Source organism: Myotis yumanensis, unplaced genomic scaffold, assembly GCF_028538775.1.
Source record: "Myotis yumanensis isolate MYYU_CA2020_CCGP unplaced genomic scaffold, mMyoYum1.0.hap1 SCAF_9, whole genome shotgun sequence".
NCBI lineage: Eukaryota > Metazoa > Chordata > Mammalia > Chiroptera > Vespertilionidae > Myotis > Myotis yumanensis.
This window is the reverse complement of record NW_027223760.1, coordinates 63,578,347-63,602,404: the sequence shown is the minus strand read 5'-3', so window position 1 is coordinate 63,602,404 and position 24,058 is coordinate 63,578,347. Positions and strand designations below refer to the sequence as shown.

The window sequence follows — 24,058 nt, the reverse complement described above, 5'->3', positions numbered from 1 at the left end:
TATCTCTTCATATCCTGAAGTCTAGATTCTCCATTGAGGAGGTCTGACAAATTGTGACTTGAGAATAAATGATCAGTTGGTTTTCTAAATTCCTTAATTTTGCTTGTAAATGAGAAAGATTTGAATCTAAGCAATGAGGACACATCTTGCTTAGTCTAGTCCCTGTTACTCACTTGAAATATTGCCTCTTCTACCTAGAATAGAGTTCCTTCTTGTGTCCTTCAAATATTGTACATTACAGATTTATGGGCTAACCCTGGTTTCCTATTCTTAGTTGCCATATAGCCCAGTAGTATAAAGTATATCTGAATATATGCTTTATGTACTAAGAATATGTTCATTTTAGAATTATTGTAGACTAGAATTATGATTATTTTAGAATTTGTTCTGTGTCACATAACAAGGTCATAGGTCTCTTAAATGTAACTTGAAATAACTGAGTAAAGACTGTTATTGACTGAGTATAAAGTATAATTTTCTAATATATATTAGGTACATGATAAAAAAACTTTACTTATAGTTGTATCTTGCCCTTATATTAGTCTTGTTCTACTCCCATGATGACTTAGGTGTAATTATTTTCTGTATAGAATGATTAAGGTAATGTGAAGATACCTATGCATGACACATAGCAGGTGTTCAGTAAATATTATATTCTCAGATTCCACTTCATTCATCAAGAGGATTTAAGTAAATCTTGATATATAATTCAGTTTTCAAATAGTTTTTGAGGAAATTATAAATTATTAAAAGAAGGGCGTGCATATTCACATGAGAAATACTTCAAGAGAAGATTTCTCATATTTGTCAGTTATTAGAGCTTTAGAAGACATGAATCTATTGTTTTCAGTTCCCTTAGCTATTCTCCTTTAAAATATTTCCCTCTAATTAAAAAAATTAATTTTGTCCATTGATATTGTTAAATATGTCTAGATTTACTTAGAAAGCAATTTTCATTGACCTCATTGGTATTAAGTTCATTAATGGACTAAACTGCTTTTTAAAATAGCAGGATTGGTAGGGAGGAAGGGACCCATTTTAGTTTGTTCTGATGGGATCCTTAAGAACAGCAGAAAAGTCAGAAGTTTGGGTGACATTTCATTTCTTTTCTTTTCCCTTTCCTGACTTCTGTTGAAAGTCAGCTCCCCAGTGAAATCTGAGCAGATGACTTGCAGCCCTCCCCCCGCCTGCATCTCCGGCCCCGTGCAAATGTGTTAAGCATGTTTGAGGTTGCGGACCTGTAGTAGAAGTATATGGCAGAGGCAGTGCTTGAGAAATGCTATTCTTATTCGAAAACTCTGCCTCACTATAAATTAGCACACTATAAATTAGTGCTCCTGTGATAGAAGAGTTATGAAGAGAATCTTCTTATTCGTGGTGACCTAAATCTTTCCAAGATTTTAGAATTAAACTATAGATTCCCTTAAGAAATGACAAGTTAAATGTGTAGGTCTATTTAGCTGTATTTTATTACTTCTGAAATTAGTTTGGACAAATGAACTGAGGAGAGAATTAGAAATTAATTTGTTTTCACTCAAGTAATTCTCCGCTGCCCCCACATTTATCTTTCATGCTTTGTAAGTTTTAGGTATATTATTTAGTTTAAGGTTTACCTGGTTGTGTTTAAAATAAGACTGTTTTTGACAAAATAAGCAGTACATTAGTTAAATCAACCTCAATGGTGGTAGAGATCATGACTGTTTAGTTGCTACTGTTGGGCTTTATATCTAGGCATTTAGGGAAATGCTAATTGATGGTGAGCTGGATAAAACAGAAGGCATAATAGTGATTTGAACACAACTATTATACATTTAAAATGTTTTTCCGAGAAATATATTGCTATGGTGTGATTAAGCCTTGGTTTTGCTGTGAAATCTTAGTTGCCACTGAATATGGGAAGGGAAGTCTCGGATCATTGTTTTTTAGACGGTTAACTTTGTATCATTAATTAAACTTTTGAAAGTTGTGGGATAAATCAAATGCTTTTCTAGGGAAACAAGAAACAGTATTAATGAGCAACAACCCCATAATTATCCTTGTGAGTACATAACAGGGACACATTCATGTCTTTTCTTTGTGCAATAACTTTTACAAAGAAGTATTTTTAAACTGATCATTAATTTTATGACCACTGAAATGAGATGCAAAATTTATGCTGTTGTCACTGGCACAGGCTCAAGGCACCACTGACATTATGTGTGATTGTAATAGAATGGCTGCCAACTAATGATTCTGTAGACATTTCATTTGAGGATGCTTTTCTTTTAGATGTCTGATTAGTCTGTAATGCTTTCAATTATGTCTGTAAATTGTATTGGATACGTTTACCTGATGCCCTTCGTTACTTTGGAGTTAAGTTTTCTATTACATAAACTCAAGTTGAACATTTTCCTTTGCAGGTATAGCTGCAAATACTCAGCCCATGGGGGGAAAATACATTGCACTACTCAACAGCGACCCCTGTGTTCAATTAAAGCCCCTTATAATGCAGCAGGTCTTTATTGGGTTGAAAAAATAATTAGGGAGGGGGAAAAGGGATACATCATCACTGGAACAACAGTAAAATGAAGAAGACCATATTGAAAAATGATGTGGCCTTTCAACTTAATGCAGGTGAAAAGGGAATAACCCTGTATAGATACCACAGAAATCCTTATTCTTTACTTTCTGAGCTACTTCAAGGAAAGCTTAAAAGCGGGGTGGGGGTGGGGGGTGGGGGGGGGAGGGGGTCTGAGTCCAGTAACAACACTTAATTCATATTGTCTTAGATAAATATAAATATCACACTGATTTAAAAAAAACATTTGAGATGAGCTGCAGAATGGGTAAGTTTAAGACAATTTCACACACACACATTAATATATATAATCCAAAATATCCAAAATTGTTTTTTAATAAAACAAAAACCAAAGGTTTTTTAATAAAACAAAAACCAAAAAGCAAAGGTTTTTAATATGCCATTGACCAATTTTGTGTGGAATATTCCTAACTCATATTAAATATTATTGAATTTATAGCTTTAATAATGATCTTTATGTTGTGTGTGTGTGCATGTGTATATGTATGTATACATATGGACATACACAAAATATATGAGATTATTTAAGGATAAATTAATTCTGATTTTCTTTCTTTTAAATTGAATTTATTGGGATGATATTGGTTAATTAAATATATGGGTTTCACATATACAACTCTATAATTCATCATCTGTATATTGTATTGTGTGTTTACCACCCAACTCAAGTCTCCTTCCATCATCATTTAGCCCCACTTTATACTCTCCTACCTTCCATCACCCCCTGATTTTCAAAACTTTTTAAGTTTTATTTTTTCAGCTTATTTCACATAGAGATTAATAGACTTAACCCCAAGCATATGAATACTTCTCAGAATCCTTTCCATATAGTCATTGATTTCAGCATTGTATTTTTATATTTGTAATAGTGTAATATGCTGAGTGGAAGCTCTGGTGATGTATTTGAAGTATCCTAATTTTTTTTCACAGCAAGATTTATTTTATAGTTAATTATATGAAATATCCTTTGAAAATTCATCTTATAAAAAATTCTTAGGGTACTCTAGCACTAAGAGCAATGGAGAATTTTGTGATCTTTACTACCACATATTCCATGAGCTGTCATTCCATGTTCACACATATTTTTACTAGCACTTTGCGAGGTTCTCTCTGACCTCATGTTTTAAATCAGAGCACTTTCTTTCCATAAGGAGAAATAGTGTAAGGGATCACTGATGTTCTGAAAAAAATACATTGAACATCTTGTAAGAAAGAGAAATTAAGATTTGAAGAATGAGTAGCATTTGTATGTGCTCCTTACAATTTTAACTGGGGAGGAAACATCACCATGCATGGTGCACCTAGTGGTGGAATCACTGAGGGCAATAAGTAGTCTTCTCTATATTCTGCTCTTATTGTCTTGATTGGAGATCCTGTCTTTTCTTTCAGGATCAGGATGACAGATGCTGATGAAATATCAACATTATAAGGAAATAGAGATGAATATTGATTTTTTAAAGTTACTTTGATGGTTTTGTCTTGAAAGAGGCTATGTTCCGTACCAAAAATATGTTGACAAATAGAGTGCTACCTAACAAATGGATGTCAGAGGATACAGCGATCCCTTGGAGCGACTGGTAGCTTTAGTCTGGATCTTTTCAGCAACCACGGTCTAAAAGTAATTCTGTAGGTGTTCTAGAGATCCTAGGGAGATTTTCACCATGCTTTTTGGCTAATCCCTAAGGTAGCTGGTTTTCTCTTGAATTGTTAACAGAGAACTAGAATTGGTAACAGATAATTGGTATAGTATTAAGTATATATTTTTCTTTGTTGTTGAATATGGATACAAAATGAGTGCTTATATATAACTGGGCTAGCAAATATCTGAAACCTTCTTTTAGGAAAATCATTCTAATGAGTATGTGGGAAAAATCCAAACCACAAGATTTAATTGTGGGGATTAAATGGCCTCAAATTAGCCAGCCAGCCAACCAGCAAACCAACCAACCTAGGATTTGGAAATCATGTAGAAAACTGGCTAGAACATTTTACAGTAGATAAAAAATAATTGCATTTTCAAGAGCAGGAATCCTGTATGGGGAAAGCTGCTTTAAAACACATACAACCCTTTTACGTTTAAACAAGGTTATTTATAAACTAGATACCTTCAATTTTCATTCAGTGATAGCTCACCATTTTAAATTTTACCGTAACGTTATCCTGTGATTTTTAATGAAAACAAAAATGTTCATATGGCTTTGCATGATCAATTTTTCAAATATTGAGTAGGTAAATGGTAAGTTGAATAATTTCTGTGTGCTTTCTGTGTTTTGTTTTTGTCATCTTTGTTATCATTATTTTGGCTTCATCTGTTTGTTTATTTTGGATACACACTCTGTTTTACCCGCTTCTACTTTTTTATTCATCTTTGTAGAGACCATCATAATTTTAAAACTTGAATCCTTTTGTACCTGAAATAAACAGTTGTATACCGATCTTCAGAAACTCTTAACTTTACCTAAATTACAGTGGATCTACTTTAAAATAGGACCTGTTCGTACAGTTCAAAAGTTTTCTTTGTTTTTTTCTTTATGACAGTGACTGAATTTAATAGGAAAATTTACCTCATCTGACAAAGTAACATTTTTTAAGATGGCTAAATTATAAAAGGTTTTTCTCTGCTTCTTTTACAGGTGATGCAGAAGATGGGGACGAATATGATGATCCTTTCTCTGGGGCTCCAGACACTATTTCATTAGCCTCAGAAAGATACGATAAAGATGATGAAGCTCCCTCTGATGGTATGTGATATTTTCCCATGGAATATACCTCTTGACACTAACACCAAATAATGCACCGTGTCCAGGTGGTGGTCTTGTCAGAAAGCAGATAAATGCGCAGGCTTCAGTTAACTTATCTTTACCGGAACCTTTTAAGGAACAGAAGAGCTCTCTCTAGTGGTTTTCCTAAGTATGTGGTTCCTTCATTTCCTGGGAAATTTTCTTTACTGGAATCTTGAGAAGAGTGCTTGCATCATCATATGAATATTATTAGTAAGTTAGTTGGTTAATTTAATATTATAAGATTCTTGCTTAATTTTAGTATGCTGCTAATGGCTTGTTGTATTATTTATTTTATAAATAATGAAAAAGGTTTTTGATCTCTTTTCCCCCCTGAAAACTTCATACATAATTAGTTCATAAAATATTAAATTAATTATCCCTACATTGCCTTCTCACATTGAGACAGGTTTTCATCAAATGCTTCTTTTAATACACATTTTCATTTTTCTGATTGTCACCTAAAACTGCCCCACACTATGCGGTAACGTTATAGTGCTTTGTATTAATTGGATTAGCAATAAAATTGAGTGTTTATCTCTTGGTAATTTTTTAAAACTTGTCAAAGTTATGCAACTTGTTTTTCGTGTAGTGTGTGCTTTCTCTGTTATAGCCAGTTGAGTGCATCTGTATTATAGAGATCTCATCAGGGTGATATGTAGTTATAAATTAAGAATGTGTATCGATAAATTAGCCATGCATATTAATTTGTGGCACTCAAAGTTTCGCAGAGACATGGAAATGAGTAATGCCTTCTGCCACTATATGATGATCAAACTGTGCAGTTCCATCTCTAAATACAATTGCTGAATGAAAATATGCTTCCTGCAACAGAGCACTCCACATTTTATGGTATCCAGATTATTCCCTTTGGAAACATAAATTGCTTTTATGAGGTATAAAATTATGTCTATTGCAGAACAGGGATAAGTCAAGTACATGCATAAGTGATAAACATTCTAACCACTGATTCAGAACAACACAATCTTTTCTTTATATTCAGAACTTTATACAATGTGTAGCAATAATAATCATATCCATTTTATGTTGAATTTTACATTTTGGTAAACATTTAATTTCTATTTTTAAAGGAAGGGATTTTTCTTCCCTTTTATTTTCTACCTGTCTTTTAAAAAGACACTCCCTGCTCTTCGGTCACATTGCTATCCAAAAGAGAGCATCACCCTTTCTAACCTGATCTTCGAAAGCATTTCTACTATAAAATGTTTTATAATTGATAAAATAATACTTTCAGGCAAAATTATGAATTATTATTTGAGTTGAACTATTTTCTAGGCACATTACAATGATTCATTTTGCTCCTCTGTAAAATATTGATAGAAATGAGTATGTGATGTGTGTGTATGTATACATATACAGAAACAGGATATTTATACTCACGAGAATATATATATGTATATATGTATATATGTATATATGTATATACATGCACATATGGAATATTCATAGAATATATATACTCAGGATTTCTCAAAACAGTATAAATATTTTGATGTACAAGGGGAACTTATATGCATTCTTAAAAATATTCTTAAAAACTTAAGAAATCCAAAAATTAAATATCTATGAGAGCCAGTGCTTTTGTTAGAAAAAGTGAATTATTATTAATTCCCTTATTATAGAGCATTTACATGATTATTGTGTTTTCTTTTTTATGAGTGAATAAGTTATGTTTATTTCATAATCAAATAAGCAGGAAATACATTAATAGCATAAAATTTATTGTTAAAAGGTTACTTTATCAATATTTAAATATTATTTAATAACATATTTATAACACTAAATTTCTTATTAAATATTGGTGCATTTTCATTATTGTTTATGTAAGCTATTCTTAAGCAAAAATAAAATTTAACTTTTAGTGTTCTTTATTTTTGGTATATAAATAATACCATTTTGATATTTTACATTTTTTTTGAGACTAATATAAATTAATTTTAAAACTACCAATTGGACTTTTATTTCCATTCTAAAATATCTTCTAGTCATATCAGTTTTTCTCTCTGCAACTTAGATTTGTATGTATTCTCTTTCCTTTGCTGAATAAATTTTCCTTCATTATGTGATCTCAGTCTAATGATATATTAATTATGAAAAGATAATGCATTTAACAATAAGTATAACTAAATTAGCACAGGTCACCAAAAGGCCTTTTGTCAAATCAGATTGTTGTTTTGTCCTTTTGACTTTTACCTTATGGTAGGCACTAACAAAATATCTGAACTCTGATGGATGATAAACTCTAAACATGAGATGTATTTTTCATAATGCTAATGTAATTTTCAAGGCGCCGAAAGGTCAAACCTGCACATCTCTGTGTGCATTCTAAGTCTGTCTTTTCCTTTAATATTTCTTTTTCTCTTGTTTCCCTGGTTCAAAAGTTCACTCAGTTCCCAAATGGCTACCTAATTTTCCAGTTATTCCCTCAAGCCATATGTGTTTTGGTTTCTTTATGGTTTATTAGGTACTGTAGGAAAGTAGCATAAGTTATATCTTCTAATGAAATTCAAGCACACTTCAGTGATGCTTCGACTTGATTGCTGGTAGCAATTAAATCACAGCCAAGGAGGATAATGCATAATCTCACAAGGTCCAGACGCCCTGTAGAAATTGAAAGGGGATGGAAACAGAAAACAAAAACGAAGTCTCCCCGCCCTGCCAGACGTGTTGCTTCCAGCCTGGTTTTTTTATTGGCCAACTGCCTGATTGATAGCAAAATCATAACTTGCTGCATGCTAACAGGCAGAGTTCACTTGTAGGTTATTGTGAGCTGATAAAGGGTTAGATGGAGTTTTGATTTTCGCATTGGACCTTGGTACACCAGATTAATGGAATTTCAATGAGAGACTAGAGTAGCCACAGCTTTGTCAGAGAAACAGATGGAGATTCTATAGTCATGTCTACTCATTAATACTAGTTGCCTGAAAGGTGTGCTGCTTCTCTATACAAAAGAGTTGATATAATTGATTTTTGAGCGGTGCATTGAAAAAAGTACCTTATTGATGACTAGAATCGTAACATAGATGGTGACAGATTTTTGTACAGCTACAAGCTTAAAAAATATCGTATTTTGCAATTTTTTCTTCTCTCTCTTTGGACATGCTTTTTATTTAGATTTTTTTTGAGAAAAAAAAAAGCATTTTAAAGACCAGTAGCAAAAAAATAAATGAGAAAATGACATGCTAAATTACCTTTTAAGAAAAAGAGGAAGAGTCTGTATTTTATTTATCAATGATGGCATAACTGCTGTTAGTGTCATTTTGATATGGTAATATTTATTTAAAAATCATACTTATTAGCAATGTCATTTTATTAGCTTTGCGCTTTATTTGTTCTAGAAAATTTAAAACAAATCACAATGGGTTCTATACTATTATAGATCACTGTTAGAAGTTTTATGCTATTGTGTGTTTGGATATATTGAAGTGTTAATATAAATGGTACATATCAGTAATTGAATAAAAATTAAAGATATGAAACTTAAAACCTTATCCCTTAGTGTATACATGTTAGAATGTGTGTTTGGGCACTAAGGTGGTAGATGCAGGGTAACCATTAGGTGCTACATAATAACTTGGGCATCCATTTTTTCTATTCTGAAATTTTTTTCCCCATTCATTTTCATCATTTGTGAAAGAAAGCTTCTAACCACATAGCATGTGGGAGGTCCCTGAGGTGAGGTGAACGGGCTTAGTGAGCTAGAAGACATATCTGCTCTGCCCGTCTATGATGGGTTGAAGGATCCCAGTGGACATTTGTTACAAATCTGATTCTGTGCTAGACCATAATCACTTTGTGGATAAGAATCCGGAACCTCTAGGGTGTGGATACAGCAAGGCTAAAATGAAGCTAAAGAGATAAAACAGTCATTTATTTAAAATTTTTTTTATTTGTATTAAATTTATTGGGGGTGATAAACAGTCATTTATTGCCCTGGTATCTTCCTAACTAAGAATTCCCAAGTAGTAACATAGGTTACTGGAAACTGTGCGCATTTCCAGGACATGGGTTTATATGAAAAAATATTGGTTTAGGAATGGAACTATTTTTTAAAGTTTGGAGTTTAAGAAAAAAAAAGTGTTTTGATCATAATTTATAAGAGTAAATAATGATTTTTTCCTTTGGGCATACTTTTCTTTAAGAAAACCCAGTGTATAGAAATTCTGATTTATAAAACATATAAATCACTTATTTCGAAGGAGTGCTTTAAAAAGAATTATCTCCAGGATGCCTATAAATAATGAACTCACTTAATGCCTCTAAAACAAATTTAGCTGTAAACCCATCCACACATAAATTTAATGTGTAGATTTTTGCACTTTATACATCAAGCTTTTGAGAAAGATTTTTTCCCCCATAAAATTAGGTGTAACACTAATCATTTCTTGTAAAAGCCAAACAATAGATATGCTTTACTTTTCTCTGGGTTCCAGCAGAATTTTAAACAATGTTTAAAACCAGGAAAAAAGGTTCTTTCAATAACTTATTATTTAGGGTGTCTTTCTACTATAGTATCATGTGGTTGTTGATAATTAAAATCATATATTTGTGTTTTATTCTGATAATTTAGATTAGTTTGCGATTTGCACATATCTTTATGTATATGACGTATAGTACTGTTGCACTTGTTTTTTAAAAAATCTATTTTAGTTATTTCAATATACCAACTCCTAGCTTGTGTTATAGCAATGATTGCTTTAGCCCTTCTGTAATGTGTATAACATAGCTTCAAGTACTTTGGTAAAAGTGAGGGGTTATAGTTTGGGGAAATGATAAAAGTAGAAGACATGTTTTTAACACTCAAGATATATGTTGTGTGATTTGAGGTATAAAGTACACAGATGTGAAAAGTTTTTATGATACAAAGGTATATATGAATAAATAAAAACACATAACCATTGAGAATCATCTTTCTAAGTTTTATGCCATTGAATTGGAAAATATATCAGAATAAAGCAATGTATGCAAATAAGACTGTAACAAAGTAGGTTAGATAAAAAATGTTGCAAAGGTAATAAAACTCAACATTATGAAAAATAATGCATCTTTAATACAGTAAATTAGCAGTTATTTACATAGTACATGAAGAAGCACGCAATATAGGGCAATGGGGAATTCAAAGATGAATACGACAAAGTTCTTATTTTCAAGAGACATGTAATCTAGATAGAAAGAGAAGACATGCACCTAAAATAAGACAATTAGCAATCTAAGTTCTAGTAAGGCAGACTCCAAAAACAGTAACTAGTATGTATTATAATATTTAATTGATTTGATCTATACCAAGGCAATTAATTGGTTTCATTCATTTTCTTCCTTAATTTGTTGACCCAGTCAGTTGTATGTTATGGCATCATGTTGAATAAACCAAAGCATAAACTTTATGCTTCATTCTAAGAGGTTATGGAGTAAATTGTGGAGGAAGGAACTTTTATTTTCTAAATATATTTTTAATGATTCCAGAGAAAGGGAGATGGAGAGATAGAAACATCAATGATGAGAATGCCCCCTACTGGGGATCAAGCCTGCAACTGTGGCATATTCTTCACCAAGAATCGAACAGAGACCTCCTGGTTCATGGGTCAATGCTCAATCACTGAGCCACCCAAGCTGGACCGGGAGGGATCTTTTATTTAATTGAGTTTTCCATGGTTCCTGAGTTTTGCTGGAGAAAAAGTGGGAAAAGATGCAGGAAAAACAAACAAACCCAAAACAAACATTTGGAGGGGAAGTCCAAAAACCAGATTTTCATACTGATTGGCAATAATTTTGTTGTCAAGGCTGAGACACTTAACTTCTCTGGATTTTTATTTTGTGAAATGAAGAGTTTGGACCAGATGATTGCTTAGAAGTTCACTAGAACTCTAAATGCTTGTGACCACATTTCAGAATTAGTTCATTTAATGGTGGCGCAGAGGTGATTTGTCTGGGAGAAGATAATAACCAGAAGTGAGATTGAACAGGAAGGAGTAGAAGGGTAGAAGGGGTCTTAGAGGTAAGTGCGTGATGGGCAGTAGGCGCTGACTACCTAGTGAAATTAAAAAGTTGACCTTTGATTTCATAGTCATGAAAATATTCCTGAAGCAATATACTGATGTGATGAATGCAGATTTGAGGGAGGTTGTCCTGGTAGTTTAAACGTAGGATGAATCAAGGCAAAGAGACCATCTAGTGGAGGCAGCAAGCTAAGTTCTTTGCTGCATTATTTATTTTTATTCTCAACAGTCTGTCTGTGAGGCAGATATTATCACTATTTGACAAATGTTAGGGAGTCTCAGGGATGGAGAAGTTTAAATGATTTGCCCAAGGTCATGTACTAAGTGGCAGAACTGAAATTTTGTCTGACTCTGAGGATCATGCCCTGCTCTCAGAACCATTCTGTGTTGCCCCTCCCCCAACCAGGATTCTGTTGCTTGTGGTTGAGGGGGTGTTGACGAGAGCCAGGGTTTAGAATAGTGGACATTGCAGTGGACAGGAAGGGCTTTGCTTGCCCCTTTCTACCCGACGTGTGTTGGCAGATCAGCAGCATCAGTGTCGCCTGGGAGCCTGTTAGAAATGCTGAGTCTCTGTCCCCACCCAAGACCTACTGAATCTGAATTAGCATCTTAACAAGGTCCCCGGGTACATAGTAAAACATGAGAAGCTCTGTTCTAGAGGTATCTATCCTATTGGCCTCTGCGGCTAGAAAGAAGGCGAGCCAGACCATGCTGCTGCACTTGGGCTGCCTATGCAAATGTGTGACCAGGCACGGCAGTAGGCCGTGAGGGAGGTAAAGAATATCCTTCTATGTGTACACCTGCCTTCACTTCCAGCGCTCTTCTGTGGTCCCTCAGCACCCCGACACTGGGACTTCCGTGGCGGCACAGGGCCTCTTCCCGAGGCTGCTCTCTGTGGGTAGTTGCCCCATTTTTTAACCTGTTTTCAGAGCCTCTTCCCTCTCAAGTCGAACTCCGGGCCAAGGACATTGGAAAGGCTCTGGTAAATTCTTCCTGAACCCAGGGGAGTGCAAGCCCCCCTCACAGATCTTTGGGTGTCAGCACCGGGCCAGTGGTAAAATGATTTTGGCTGTCGCAGAGCATCATATCTCATAAGATTTAGACACGTAACAGGCTTATCTTTCTCGCTGTAGATAAATATATATGGATTTGGCCTGCAGTCCTGGGAAAAATTGCAATGTGTAACTTCCCGTTTTCAGCGGTGTCTCCTCTTTGCGACCTCAATCCAATTTGACCAAAGTGCAAATTTAGAGCTTGAAAATTGAAAAGCAAAGGTTCTTTAAGACACTGGACGGACCCATTTGATTCTAGAGGAAGGGATGCTCGCCTGGCACAGGATCCCAAGGAGAGCTTCCTCCCCTGAGACAAACCCCGAAGAGGTGGCTGTGCTAGTGGTGGGATGGCCTCTTTAAGAGATTAAAACAATCTTTAATTAATATTCACTGAGAAATAAGTCTGGCTCTTAAGCAGATTCTTTTAGAGTCAGATTGTTTTCTTTAATTGGTTCAAAACTACTCTGAGAGGGAGACATTTTCCCTACTTCGCTGTTGTGGAAACTGCTTCAAAAATGTTTCGTTGTCTTAACTAGGATATCCAACTCATAAGCAGCAGACTTCAGCTCCTTTGGTCCTCTCTGCCATGCTACTAAAGCTCAGGCAGTCTCTCTTTCGAACTACAAGAGACATGCATGTGGTTAAAAAATTAAAAGAACATAAAGTTTTCAATAAACAGTAAAAGCCTCTTTTCCACCCCACCTCAACCCCTGGGTCTGCTTCCCAGAGGCAGCCATTTGTCACAGTGTCTTCTTAGTTACCATAGTAACTAGAGCCACTTTACTTTTAGTTCTAGTTTGATGAACCTTGAATAGTATGTTGACTTCCTCTACGATGGATGGATGGTTCCTCATACCTCCTCTCCCGCTTCTGCCTCCCAGTTTTTTGTTATTTTATTTTTAGTGTTGTTTTTTTGTGTGTGTTTGCTTTGGGCTTAAATAATATCCTTCTTATTTTGTAATGTGCCAACCTCAGACAGTGCCCATGATTCTTTGTTATAAAATATGTGCAAATTTGTGCACCTCACCATCCTTCCATCTCTCTTCCCTCTGCTCAATTCCTATTTCGTCAAATTATGTTTTCATTGTTAAGGCCTATGATACTTATATTTGGTTCTCTAACTCTAAGTTGACTATGCTTTGTCTACAAGGTGAATTTTAAACATTGACTTTTTTTCATTCATGCTGATTGGTTTTCCTCAAATGTCTGAAGCACCTTGGCTATCAATTAATGTTCGTGAATGAAGGACCCAGTTGGATAGTGTATGTAGGTAGCTTGTGTGGGGTTCCTTAATTTTGAATGTCTGTTATCTTGCATGGTTTTTCTTTGAATGGGAGGTCTGAGTGGGGGTTGTGAGAGAAGTGGGCAAGGCTTGCTTAGAGGCAGCCTGCCTCCAAGGCTGGAATCCCCACAGTTGTCAAAATAATTAGGATGTTACTCGGGAGTTTCATTCCTAAATACAGGTTTTTAACCCCTTCATCTTTTTGGGGGCTGGGATGGGGGCAGTCTGGAACTATCTGAAGCCCTGCTTAGCTTCTCACCCTGGGAGCCCTCCTCAGAGTGGCTAGTGCACTTTAGTTAGAGGGGAGTTCGGGAGCCAGTTCGAGCACAAATGCCTTCATTGCCAGCTGCTCTGGTGGTCGGACCCAACTATTCCAGCTGCTCTGATTGCAGTGCTTCAGTGAGCGCCCCTCCTCCCGGTCCTGAACTGCTGGCAGCATTCCTGAGGCTTCTTTGGGAAACGAACACATTCTCTGCTCGGTGTTCTCCTGGGCTTTGGGTCCTCTGCTTTGTCTTTATCATCCAGTCTCATCTGCCATCCAGTTGCTAGGAATTACTCAAAATTTTGGACCCATTGAAGACACTCTTTTTTGATTACCAGTGTTATTAAGATTTTATTCTTTAAAAACAAACCCAAAAATGTCAAGGGACTTTTAAGAAGAAAGGTTGGTACTCAGTCTATGTTTCTGTTTTTTTTTTTTTGTTTTCATTCTCACTCGAGAATATTCTCCCCATTGATTTCTAGAGAGAGTGGAAGGGAGAGAGGGGTAAGTGCCCTTGACCGGGAATCAAACCCATGCCCCTTTGGTTTAAGGGGCCGATGCTCTAACTACGGAGCAACACTAGCTAGGGCTCTGTTCCTTTTTTAGTGACACCAAGGGAATGCTTTATCCTAAAGCATTTTCACAACTATTTCACAACTATTCCCATGATCTGTTGGAATCATCCTTGGGGAATAACTATCTTCCTGGCTACAGGTTAAAGGAGTCCAAATAAGGATGTTAATCAAGCCTTAGCTATAGGGTGAGTGCTAGCTTTCTAGAAGAACCCAGATGCTATAAGCAATAGAAAACAACTATCCCTCACCCCCAAAGTATTACAATATTATTGTGGGTACAGATATGCATACCTAATAATAGGAAGCCATATAAACTTTGATCAAATGCAAAATGTGTACCATGAACACTAAATACTCTAGGAAGTCAGAAAAGGAAGAACCTATTGCAAACTGGTGTTAGTGAATGTCTTATGGAAGGAATTGGAGTTTGAACTAGAACTTAACTAGGATGGGTAAGGTTTTAGTAAGAGACGGGGGGGGGGAATGCTTATTAGATAAACGGAGGGAATGGGAACAAAAGGAACTGGAATGGGAACTGGCCATAGTTTGAGAAGATTGAAGAAGATCGGGAGGTGAAGATTGACAAGAGTAGCATGTAAAAAGCACTAGCTCCAGCTTCAGGTCATGATTCTGACAGTGAGTTACTCTGGCCTTTGTTGACCGGTTTCTGTTTTTAAAAAGAATTCCATTATTGTAAGCAAAGTAGAATTTAAATATTGAAAACTTTAAATCGTATCATAAGGACTTGATTTAGTAACCAAAAGAGTATTCATTTTAGACTTTTGAGCAAGAGAATGCTATGATGAAAAGTATTTTAGAAATATTTAGCTGGTTGTGTGATGTAGATGGATTGAAGTGGGTGGAAACGTTTAGTTTGTGAGATAAGTGACCACTCCTTAAGCCAGTTGTAGAGTGATCAGAGACTCAGCCAGGATGGGGAAAACAAAACTGAAAAGGAAAGGACACATCTGAGGAAGAGTGGATAGGATTTGGGAAGTGGGTATGCGTGGGGTTTTAAAAAAGAGAGAAGCCAAAGATAGTTACAAAATTCTAAACTTGGATGACTGGGAGAATTAACTAAAATGTGAAAACGGGCAAGAGAACAGGTTGAAGGAAGATGAAAATGATGATGAGTTTGTGGTACTTGTGGACATCCAAACTGCCTAGTAATTATCTAGCAATACAGGAATAAAGCTTACATGATTCTGAGCTTTTCCTTTTCTTTCTAGTTTCATCCCTTTGGAGACAGATTTGGGGTGAGACCTACCTCAATTATACTAAAAATGTAGCACAGTGACTGAGAAGTTTCTATAATTATACTGCCTGGATTCATATGTTGCTTCTTCATTACTTATCTCTGAGACCTCCAGCAAGATGCTTAATCTAAGCCCTGGCTGAGCAGTTCATTGGTTAGTGTTCCCATATGCCAAGGTTGTGGGTTTGATCCCCAGTCAGGGCACATAGAAGGGTCAACCAATGAATGCATAAATAAGTGAAACAACAAATTGATGTTACTCTCTCTCTCCCCTATCACTCTCTCCTTTCCTCTCTAAAACAAATAAATAAAAAATTTAAAAAAAGATGCTTAACCTATTTGAGTTTTCTTATCTATCAAATAAGGATAAATAGACCAGCCATATCCTATGCTTATGATGAGGATTAAACAGGATAAAGCATATAAAGAGTTTAGAATATTTCTGGCCCATAGTAAGGACATATTAAGTGCAAGGTATTATTGTTATCTAGCTTATTTTGGGGATTATCTTAAATAAATGTTTCTTTCTGTGTTTGATCCAGCTGTGTGCCTAAGGTGTCTATCTTCTGTACGAAATAGCTCTTCTGTTTCAATGGCTAAGTTGGATTTTATAGGATTTTCAGTTGGAAGGTTTAGAGATTTGAAATAAATAATTCTATAAATTCCATTTATATGAATTTATAAGTTTTAAATTAAATATTCTGTGTTAAAAACTGTTAGTGGTTAAAATTTTGATAGCAAATTTATCATGCCTTTTTCCAGAACCATTCTACCTTTCAGCACCTTAGCTTTTCTCTATTGAGTAAATAATGCAAATATTAGAATAAAGAAATTTTATACTTGGAAAAATTTTGTGGATTTGCTATCATGAGCCCGTGGAAGGAGTCACTCATTTATCCATGAGTTCAATAGCCAGTGACTAAAATAATTACAGATTTTTAAGAGTATTTGAAAGAGTTTGAACAATATTAAAAGATTTTTTATTGGCCGAAACCGGTTTGGCTCAGTGGATAGAGCGTCGGCCTGCGGACTGAAAGGTCCCAGGTTCGATTCCGGTCAAGGGCATGTACCTTGGTTGCGGGCATATCCCCAGTGGGAGATGTGCAGGAAGCAGCTGATTGATGTTTCTCTCTCATCGATGTTTCTAACTCTCTATCTCTCTCCCTTCCTCTCTGTGAAAAATCAATAAAATATATTTTTTTAAAAAAGATTTTTTATTGAATTAGTTATTGAAAATTTTTTATTGAATTATTGGGGTGACATTGGTTTATAAAATTATATAGGTTTCACCTGTACAGTTCTATAATACACCATCTGTATATTGTACTGTGTATATGGCATTTCCTCCAAAAAATTAAAAAATGGTACTGCCTTATATGACCCAGCAATTCCACTTTAGCAATATATCTGAATTCCACTTTGGTAATATATCTGCTAATATATCTGAAGAAACCCAAGACACGAATTCAGAAGAATATATGCACCTCTATATTCATTGCAGCGTTACTTTTATAATAGCCAAGATTCGGAAGCAGCCCACGTGCCCATCAGATAAGTGGATAAAAAAGCTGTGTTATAGTTGCATGATGATATACTTCTCGGCCGTAAAAAATGGAAGGAGATCTTACTTTTTGAGATAGGATGGTTGGACTTGGAGAGTATTATGCTAAGTGAAATGAGTTATTTCACTTCCTTGATGGTGTCTTTGATGCACATAAGTTTTAATTTTGATAACGTCTAGTATGTCTATTTTTTCTTTTGCTTGTGCTTTTGGTGTCATGTCTAAAGACTCGTTACCTAACTAAATATTCTTCAGGTGTTCTTAACTTGAGGCTAAGTTATTTCTCAAAATACTAAGTCCTTTTACTCTAAAGAATTGAGATTAATATACCAATTAGAACAAGGACATATTCTAGCCCTAGCCCATCTTTAATGTTACTGTTGCTTACTTCATTCCTTAAAAAAATTGTGCAAATGGCAAAAAGTAATTTTCTTGCCGTGCTTTTTCTGCTCAGTGAACTCTCAAATTCTATATCCTTTAACATCATTACAAAAAAATTCTTGCTTTGTGTTGTTGCATATGATATCACTTCTCTCATTTCTAGCAGTATCATCCATGCCTTTTGGAATGTAAATGAAGTAAGGTTGTTGCATTACAAATATGTGTATAATTACATAGCTCTTCTTTGTGTCAGTTTTACTTTAACATAGTATTTCAGAGAACATATAGTCTAAGTAGATTATTTTGTTGACTTTCTGGCTTTTTGGGGCTAAGCTTTGTTATGGTGGTGGAATTTAAAGGGGGCTGCATGATCACCTTAGAAATATGGTTGCTATTTTTAGCTCTAAAAAAAAGTTGGTTTCTTTGATTTGTCTCTTCCTTGTAGGAGCATGTGTTTGTTTGTTTCATTTTTTTCTAAATGTCAGTTGCTAAACTGAGCAGTCTTGCCAGGTAAGGGACAGAGACACAAGGAAACCATGAAATATTGCAACTCAGTGTGTAGTCTATAGACTGGTCTGGGTCTGTGATCTATTTGTTACTGACCTGCATTAACGTAACTATAGAAATTGAAAGTAAGTTCTTAGAAATATTTATAGCATTTTGTTATTCCTCACTACCCAAATATTTATTGGGTGAAAGATGGTCTTTTATCACAGCTAGAAACATTGGTCTAGGGTTGGAGGAAGAATTAATTACAGTAGTCTTCTGATTTTTGGTTGTTTTTTGGGGAGTCCTGTATTTTTCTCTGTATCATCAGTCATAGTGATAATAGTCATGTTTTAATTTAAATATTAAGTTCATTTACATATGGGGAAATTTTAGCGATTCTAAATCCATATTTCTTGTCAAATATACGTTCAGGTCCCAATGTCATTATCAGCTATTTAATTATATTTTTATATGACAGTCCTGAGAGCAGTCTGAGTTTGGGTGCTATGCAGCAATAGAGCGGCCTCAAAGCTTTTCATTCAGAATATCCAGAGCAGTGATTTTCAAGCCATGTGCTGCAAGAATCTTTAAAACACGCAATACCTGACCATTTATTCAACAGTACTGCCTCTTTTCCCTTAGATTGGCAAATGAAAAAATGACAACAGCCAACATAACAATAGTCATCTAGTGTGAATGCCCTGTCTTGAACTCTAAATATATAGGTCATAAAATAGAGTTGCATCTTATTGATCATGTCACATAATAAGATTGTGTCTGGTTAATTCTTGGTACCAGAAATCCTTATGTACCAGTATTGGCTCCTGATTTTTTAAAAAGTTATTTTGGGGCAAAAAGGGTAAATAGTTACTATAATTATTTTTTGTAAATCAATTAAAATTAGACCTATTTTTTGTCAGATTGGCAAATTATATTTTTTGTTGTGCCACAGAATTTTAGTAATTAGTTTATGTGTGCCACGGGGTGAAAAAGGTTGAAAATCACTAACCTAGAGGAAAGGTTAATGTAATTTGAATGCCATCTAGTTCTTTTTCGTGTCTAAAAAGCAGAAACAGATCATGTTATATTTAACAACTCTATCAGAAAAGTAATTTCATCTCAGAGATACGCTTTTCTGTGATTATGTTTAAATGTCTGCTAAAACTCCTTCCCACCTGTAAGCTTTACTATTTTGAACATTCCCATCACTTTCTTTCATACCAAAGGAGGTTAATGAAAATATTATTTTAATATAAAAATAGTAAAGTGTCTTATCATGGGGAAAAAGAAATACACACTTATTTCTTTCATTGCCTAGGACTTGTTTTGGTATTGGTATCCTGGGATCTGTGTCCTGGGATCTGTGTCCTGGAATGTATATATGCTATAAACCTCTAATATGCTTAGAATAGGATTTCTTTGCTAAAAGAACATGTGTCTTATAGGAGGTGAAGAATTGATTTTTTAAAATATGTGTAGTGAGAAAGGGTAGCAATGTTGATGTTTTGGGCAAAGTGCTAGATGAAATAAAAGTTTATTGCAACAGATTTTACTTAGACTGGGGGGATAAAACGATTCATAAGACATGTCACTGCCTTTAAGGATCTTATAGAGTAGTAGAGGAAAGAGATGTACATATCAACTCTAATTCAAAGCAGGTTGGTATACTCACTACTGGAAGACATAGAAAGGGAGAAAGAAGACGGTAATTACGATTGTGATTTAGACAGTCTTGATAATGGAGGTGTCATTTGAGCCAGGTCTGGGAGAATAGAAGAAGGCTTCTGAGATGTGAAACTTGGAGGTCACAGCATTGCAGATTTGTGGGTCAGGCGGGTACAGGGATGTTTACGTTGGGACTCTGCCTGAGCATGGCACAGAAAAGAACCACGGCTCAAACGGCTTTAAGCAAAAAGCAGACAGGGGGGTTTACTGGTTTGCCTACGAGAGTAGGACTCTTCCTTCATGCCCACCTGGATGCAGGTGGATGTTCAAACTATAAGAGTAGTCTCACTCACATCCTGCTTTCCTATGTGTAGCTTTCTTTAGGATGGCCACCAACCAGGCACCGGCCACCAGCCACCAGCAGCTTCTTAGGTATTTTCTACCAGCTTAGCAACCCCCATGAGAAGATACCTCTTGATAGTTGTAGCAAAAGTCCTCGACTTGGTCATGTCTTTATTTTGAATCACTTACTATGGTCTGGGCAGAGAAAGCAGTTTAGGGGGCTGGGAGTGGTGTTCTAATTGGCCAGGACTGGGCCATATGCCCAAAAAGGGTTGGGCAAGGATTGGGGGTGAGGTCAGTCTCATCTGAACCACATGGAGATTGGGAGAGGTGTCATTCTCCAAAGGAAAACTGAGGTATGTGCTCTTACTGATACACAGAAACAATTCAGGGCAGGCAAAAACAGATATAAACTACAAGACAGTGTATTATAAAAGTCTGACTAAGCTTGGGCATTATAAAAGCATGTATAAGGAGACAGGAAAATACAGGGCTGGGGTAGATAATATTTTCAGATATACTCACAGTGGGTATTTCAAGTTGATTATAGGAGAGCAATGTCATTAAAGCTAGGTTAAACTCATTAGTTAGCTTGCTAAATTTTGAATTGATTTATAGAGAGAAGACCTGGAGGCAAAAAAAAAAAATGTTGTTAAAAAGGCTCTGTAGACTGTTAACTTTTATTTTTTTAAATCTCCAAAACTTTCTTAAAGGCTGATTTTGCAGTTAGTGAAATTTTGATTTTTTTAAACCTGTGTGTTGTTTGGCTATCCTATTTCCTCTCTATCTCTCTCTCTCTTTCTCTCTCTCTCTCTCTCTCTCTCTCTCGCACTGCATTAATATTTGTATCTCAAATGGGTACCAAAAGTATTCTAGACTTTTGCTGGAGATGAACCATCTATGTGCCCTGAGCTTTCTATCAGCCAGTGCAAATGGGAAAACTGATCAGGTGCATGATTTATAGTATCTTTGATATCAAATAAATGAGGTACTCAAGAGAAGTATACCTCACCTCTTGGTAGTAGTGGAACCTAGGAAAATGTCTTTCAAGGAAGCTAAAAAAAGAAAATACATTAGGAAGTCCAGAATAGGATATCGTGTGATGTGATAAATAAAATCCTCTCAAGAGTACATTCAGTAACTCTTTGGAGTTCTTTCTTAATAGATCCCATCAACATAGGTCTGTAGCATAATGCCAAAACACAGCTTAGGGCAAGTCATTTAGTGTGGGCCAAAACAACAGTCCAGATCAGGGCTTGGTAATCTGTGGCCCGTAGACCAATGCTGTTATTTTTATAAAAACTATCAGAACACAGCCACACCCATTTGTCTACATATTGTCTATGGCTATTTTTTTTTTTTTTTTTTTTGCTACAACAGCAACAGTAAATAGTTGTGACAGAGAACAAATGTCTCACCTGCAAAGCCTGTAATATTTTCTGTCTGACTCTTTACTGAAAAAGTTCACCAACCCCTGGTTTAGAAACACAACTCTGATGGATTGGTTTAAAATTAAGATAGCATGCAAAGTGTGGAGAGTAGAGATCACAAGTATATAAATTTGGCTTATAGGTGTATTTTGGCCAAATCAGTATTTATTTTTTGAAAATTTACACCCACCCAGAAAAATTCAGATTTATATTTTCTCTGGCAATACTAGCTCACATTGTATTTATCATTCCCTTTAGGTGCATCATCTCTTTCCAATTTGCATTCCATACTACTCTGTTACCTCCCAGTCCGGGTCTCCTTCACGTACTGTTTTCGGTGACTGGAGAGAGTTAGATTTTAGCCTATGAATTAGAAAAATAGCCAAGCTATGCATTCTTTAGCTATGTTCAAAAATTTTTTTGAAGTGGTATTGGACAGCAGAGAAATTTAAGATACATTGTTTGATTACCACTTGGAGTATTCTGTGTTGCTACTTATAGTCATATCTTTTTAGCCAGCATAGTTGGAGGTAGGGTTGATATTATCTTAAGATGATGGGGAGCTTATCAAGGATATGTGCCAACATAGAAGACCAACGCGCCTGTATGTGAAAGTGGGCTAAGGAATTTGGCCCAGAGGCAGACCAAATTTTCCTCAGAAAATAATTCTAGTTCTATCTCAATATAAAGACAGTTGGGTAGTTGAAAACCAATTGACATGTATTTATGACTTCAGTTCATCTGTTGTCATATTTAACAAAGGTGGTAATGAGTAAGCTATCACCATAGAAATAAAAAATAAAGATCAGAGATGGCAAAGAAAGTATCAGATTAATTATTAATTGTTATTAAATACCTGACAAATGTTAGTTTATCAGATTAAGCAAGTAGAGTTAAAGGTTGTCAGGAATGCATAAGACAAATAGAAATTTAGTTTGTTGCGGGAGAGGAGCTGGAAGTGAAGAGAGACAGAGATTGGTGCACTTCTGGGAGGATGGGTCTGAGAAGATCTGGCTAAAGGCTCATTGGTCACCTTAACGGGTAAGGACAGGGAGGATAGGTACCTAGAGGGAACATGAGGAAGAACCAACTTGACTTCATGATTATGCCTAAGGTAAACCCTGACACTTAGATTCTTTTCTCCATCTGTAAAGAAAATGGGAAAATGGATAAGAAAGATGGTCTCTTGAACTTGAAGACGTGTTGAGAAACTCAAAGATATTTAAGAGGGAGTCTGAGATATGGGATAGAGATATAGAGAATCATTGATTTATTTGCCTAAACATGTTGAATGTCATGAGAAAGATAAGACTTGCCAGAGATTGTAGAAGTAGATAGATTAGGAGTTTCAGAATAGAGACATCTGCCCCACCTTTCCTCACAGGTAAACCAGAATTGCTGCTTTTGTTTCTAAACATATGATCCTAATTTATACAGTTTTAGAAGCCATTAATTACTTTCATTCCTTAGTATGATTATATAGATATGGGGATACATTTTATCTTGATAGGTTTTTTTTGGCATTCATTTGAATTCTGATATGTTCTTAGGCTTTTCTTTTCTCTTTGTTTTGTTATCTAATTATTTTCTTCCTTGTAATTCACGTATCATGTTTATTAACTATGTTTACCCCAGCAGCATAAACAACTTAAGCATCTTCAAAGCAGATCATATGTACTTGTAGTATCAAATTTTATTGCTGTGGTTAAGCGCACAGATGATGGTATGACATATTCCTAAGTTCAATACTAGTTTGATACTATGACTTTGGAAAAATTATTTTCCCTCTAAACCTTAGTTACTTAATATATAAAAATAGTAATAATTGTAGCATCTCATTGGATGGTTGTAAGAAAAAGTGCCTGAATAGGACTTGTCCATTGTTAGCTCTTGGCTCTTGTGATGTCACAAGATGTCTAAGGGATTGGATGGTTAACTTAGTTTTAGTATATATTTTCTCTGGAATTTTAACCCATGTTTGAACATAGCTAGTGTAAGTTGTGTTAGAAGATATTTCGTTTAATCATGTCATATTGTGAGTAACTGCAAGATGAATTGGTAACTCTAGTATGGTTTGATATTCAACTTGTTACTATAAATATGGCAAGCAGTTTAATGTGGTTGTTCACGCATGTCACAACCTATGTTAAATTCCAGTGATCTGTTTCTTTTTTATTTGGGTGAATTATATTTAGCTCCCCATCTCTGCTAGAAAATAAGAAAGCAAAGAAACAACAGCATATGAATTTGATTAAAATGAGCCTTAAACCCCGAGAACCATTAATTGGATTATTTTGTCAGAAAGATGCGAATATAACAAAAATGTGGATAATTGTGAAATTCTAATGGCTGTATTCTTTGGTTGGGTAATTTTATACTCGATGAGCAA

General features: G+C 35.3%; 1 protein-coding gene across 1 annotated transcript in view; it reads left to right on the top strand.

The window, feature by feature from the left end:
- Positions 1–24,058, top strand: part of SKAP2 (src kinase associated phosphoprotein 2) — a 150,000-nt gene that overhangs the window by 12,771 nt on the left and 113,171 nt on the right. Inside the window, exon 4 of the mRNA XM_070424470.1 lies at positions 5,212–5,319. Coding sequence (XP_070280571.1) covers positions 5,212–5,319 — 108 coding nt within the window. The remainder of the gene's footprint in view (positions 1–5,211; positions 5,320–24,058) is intronic.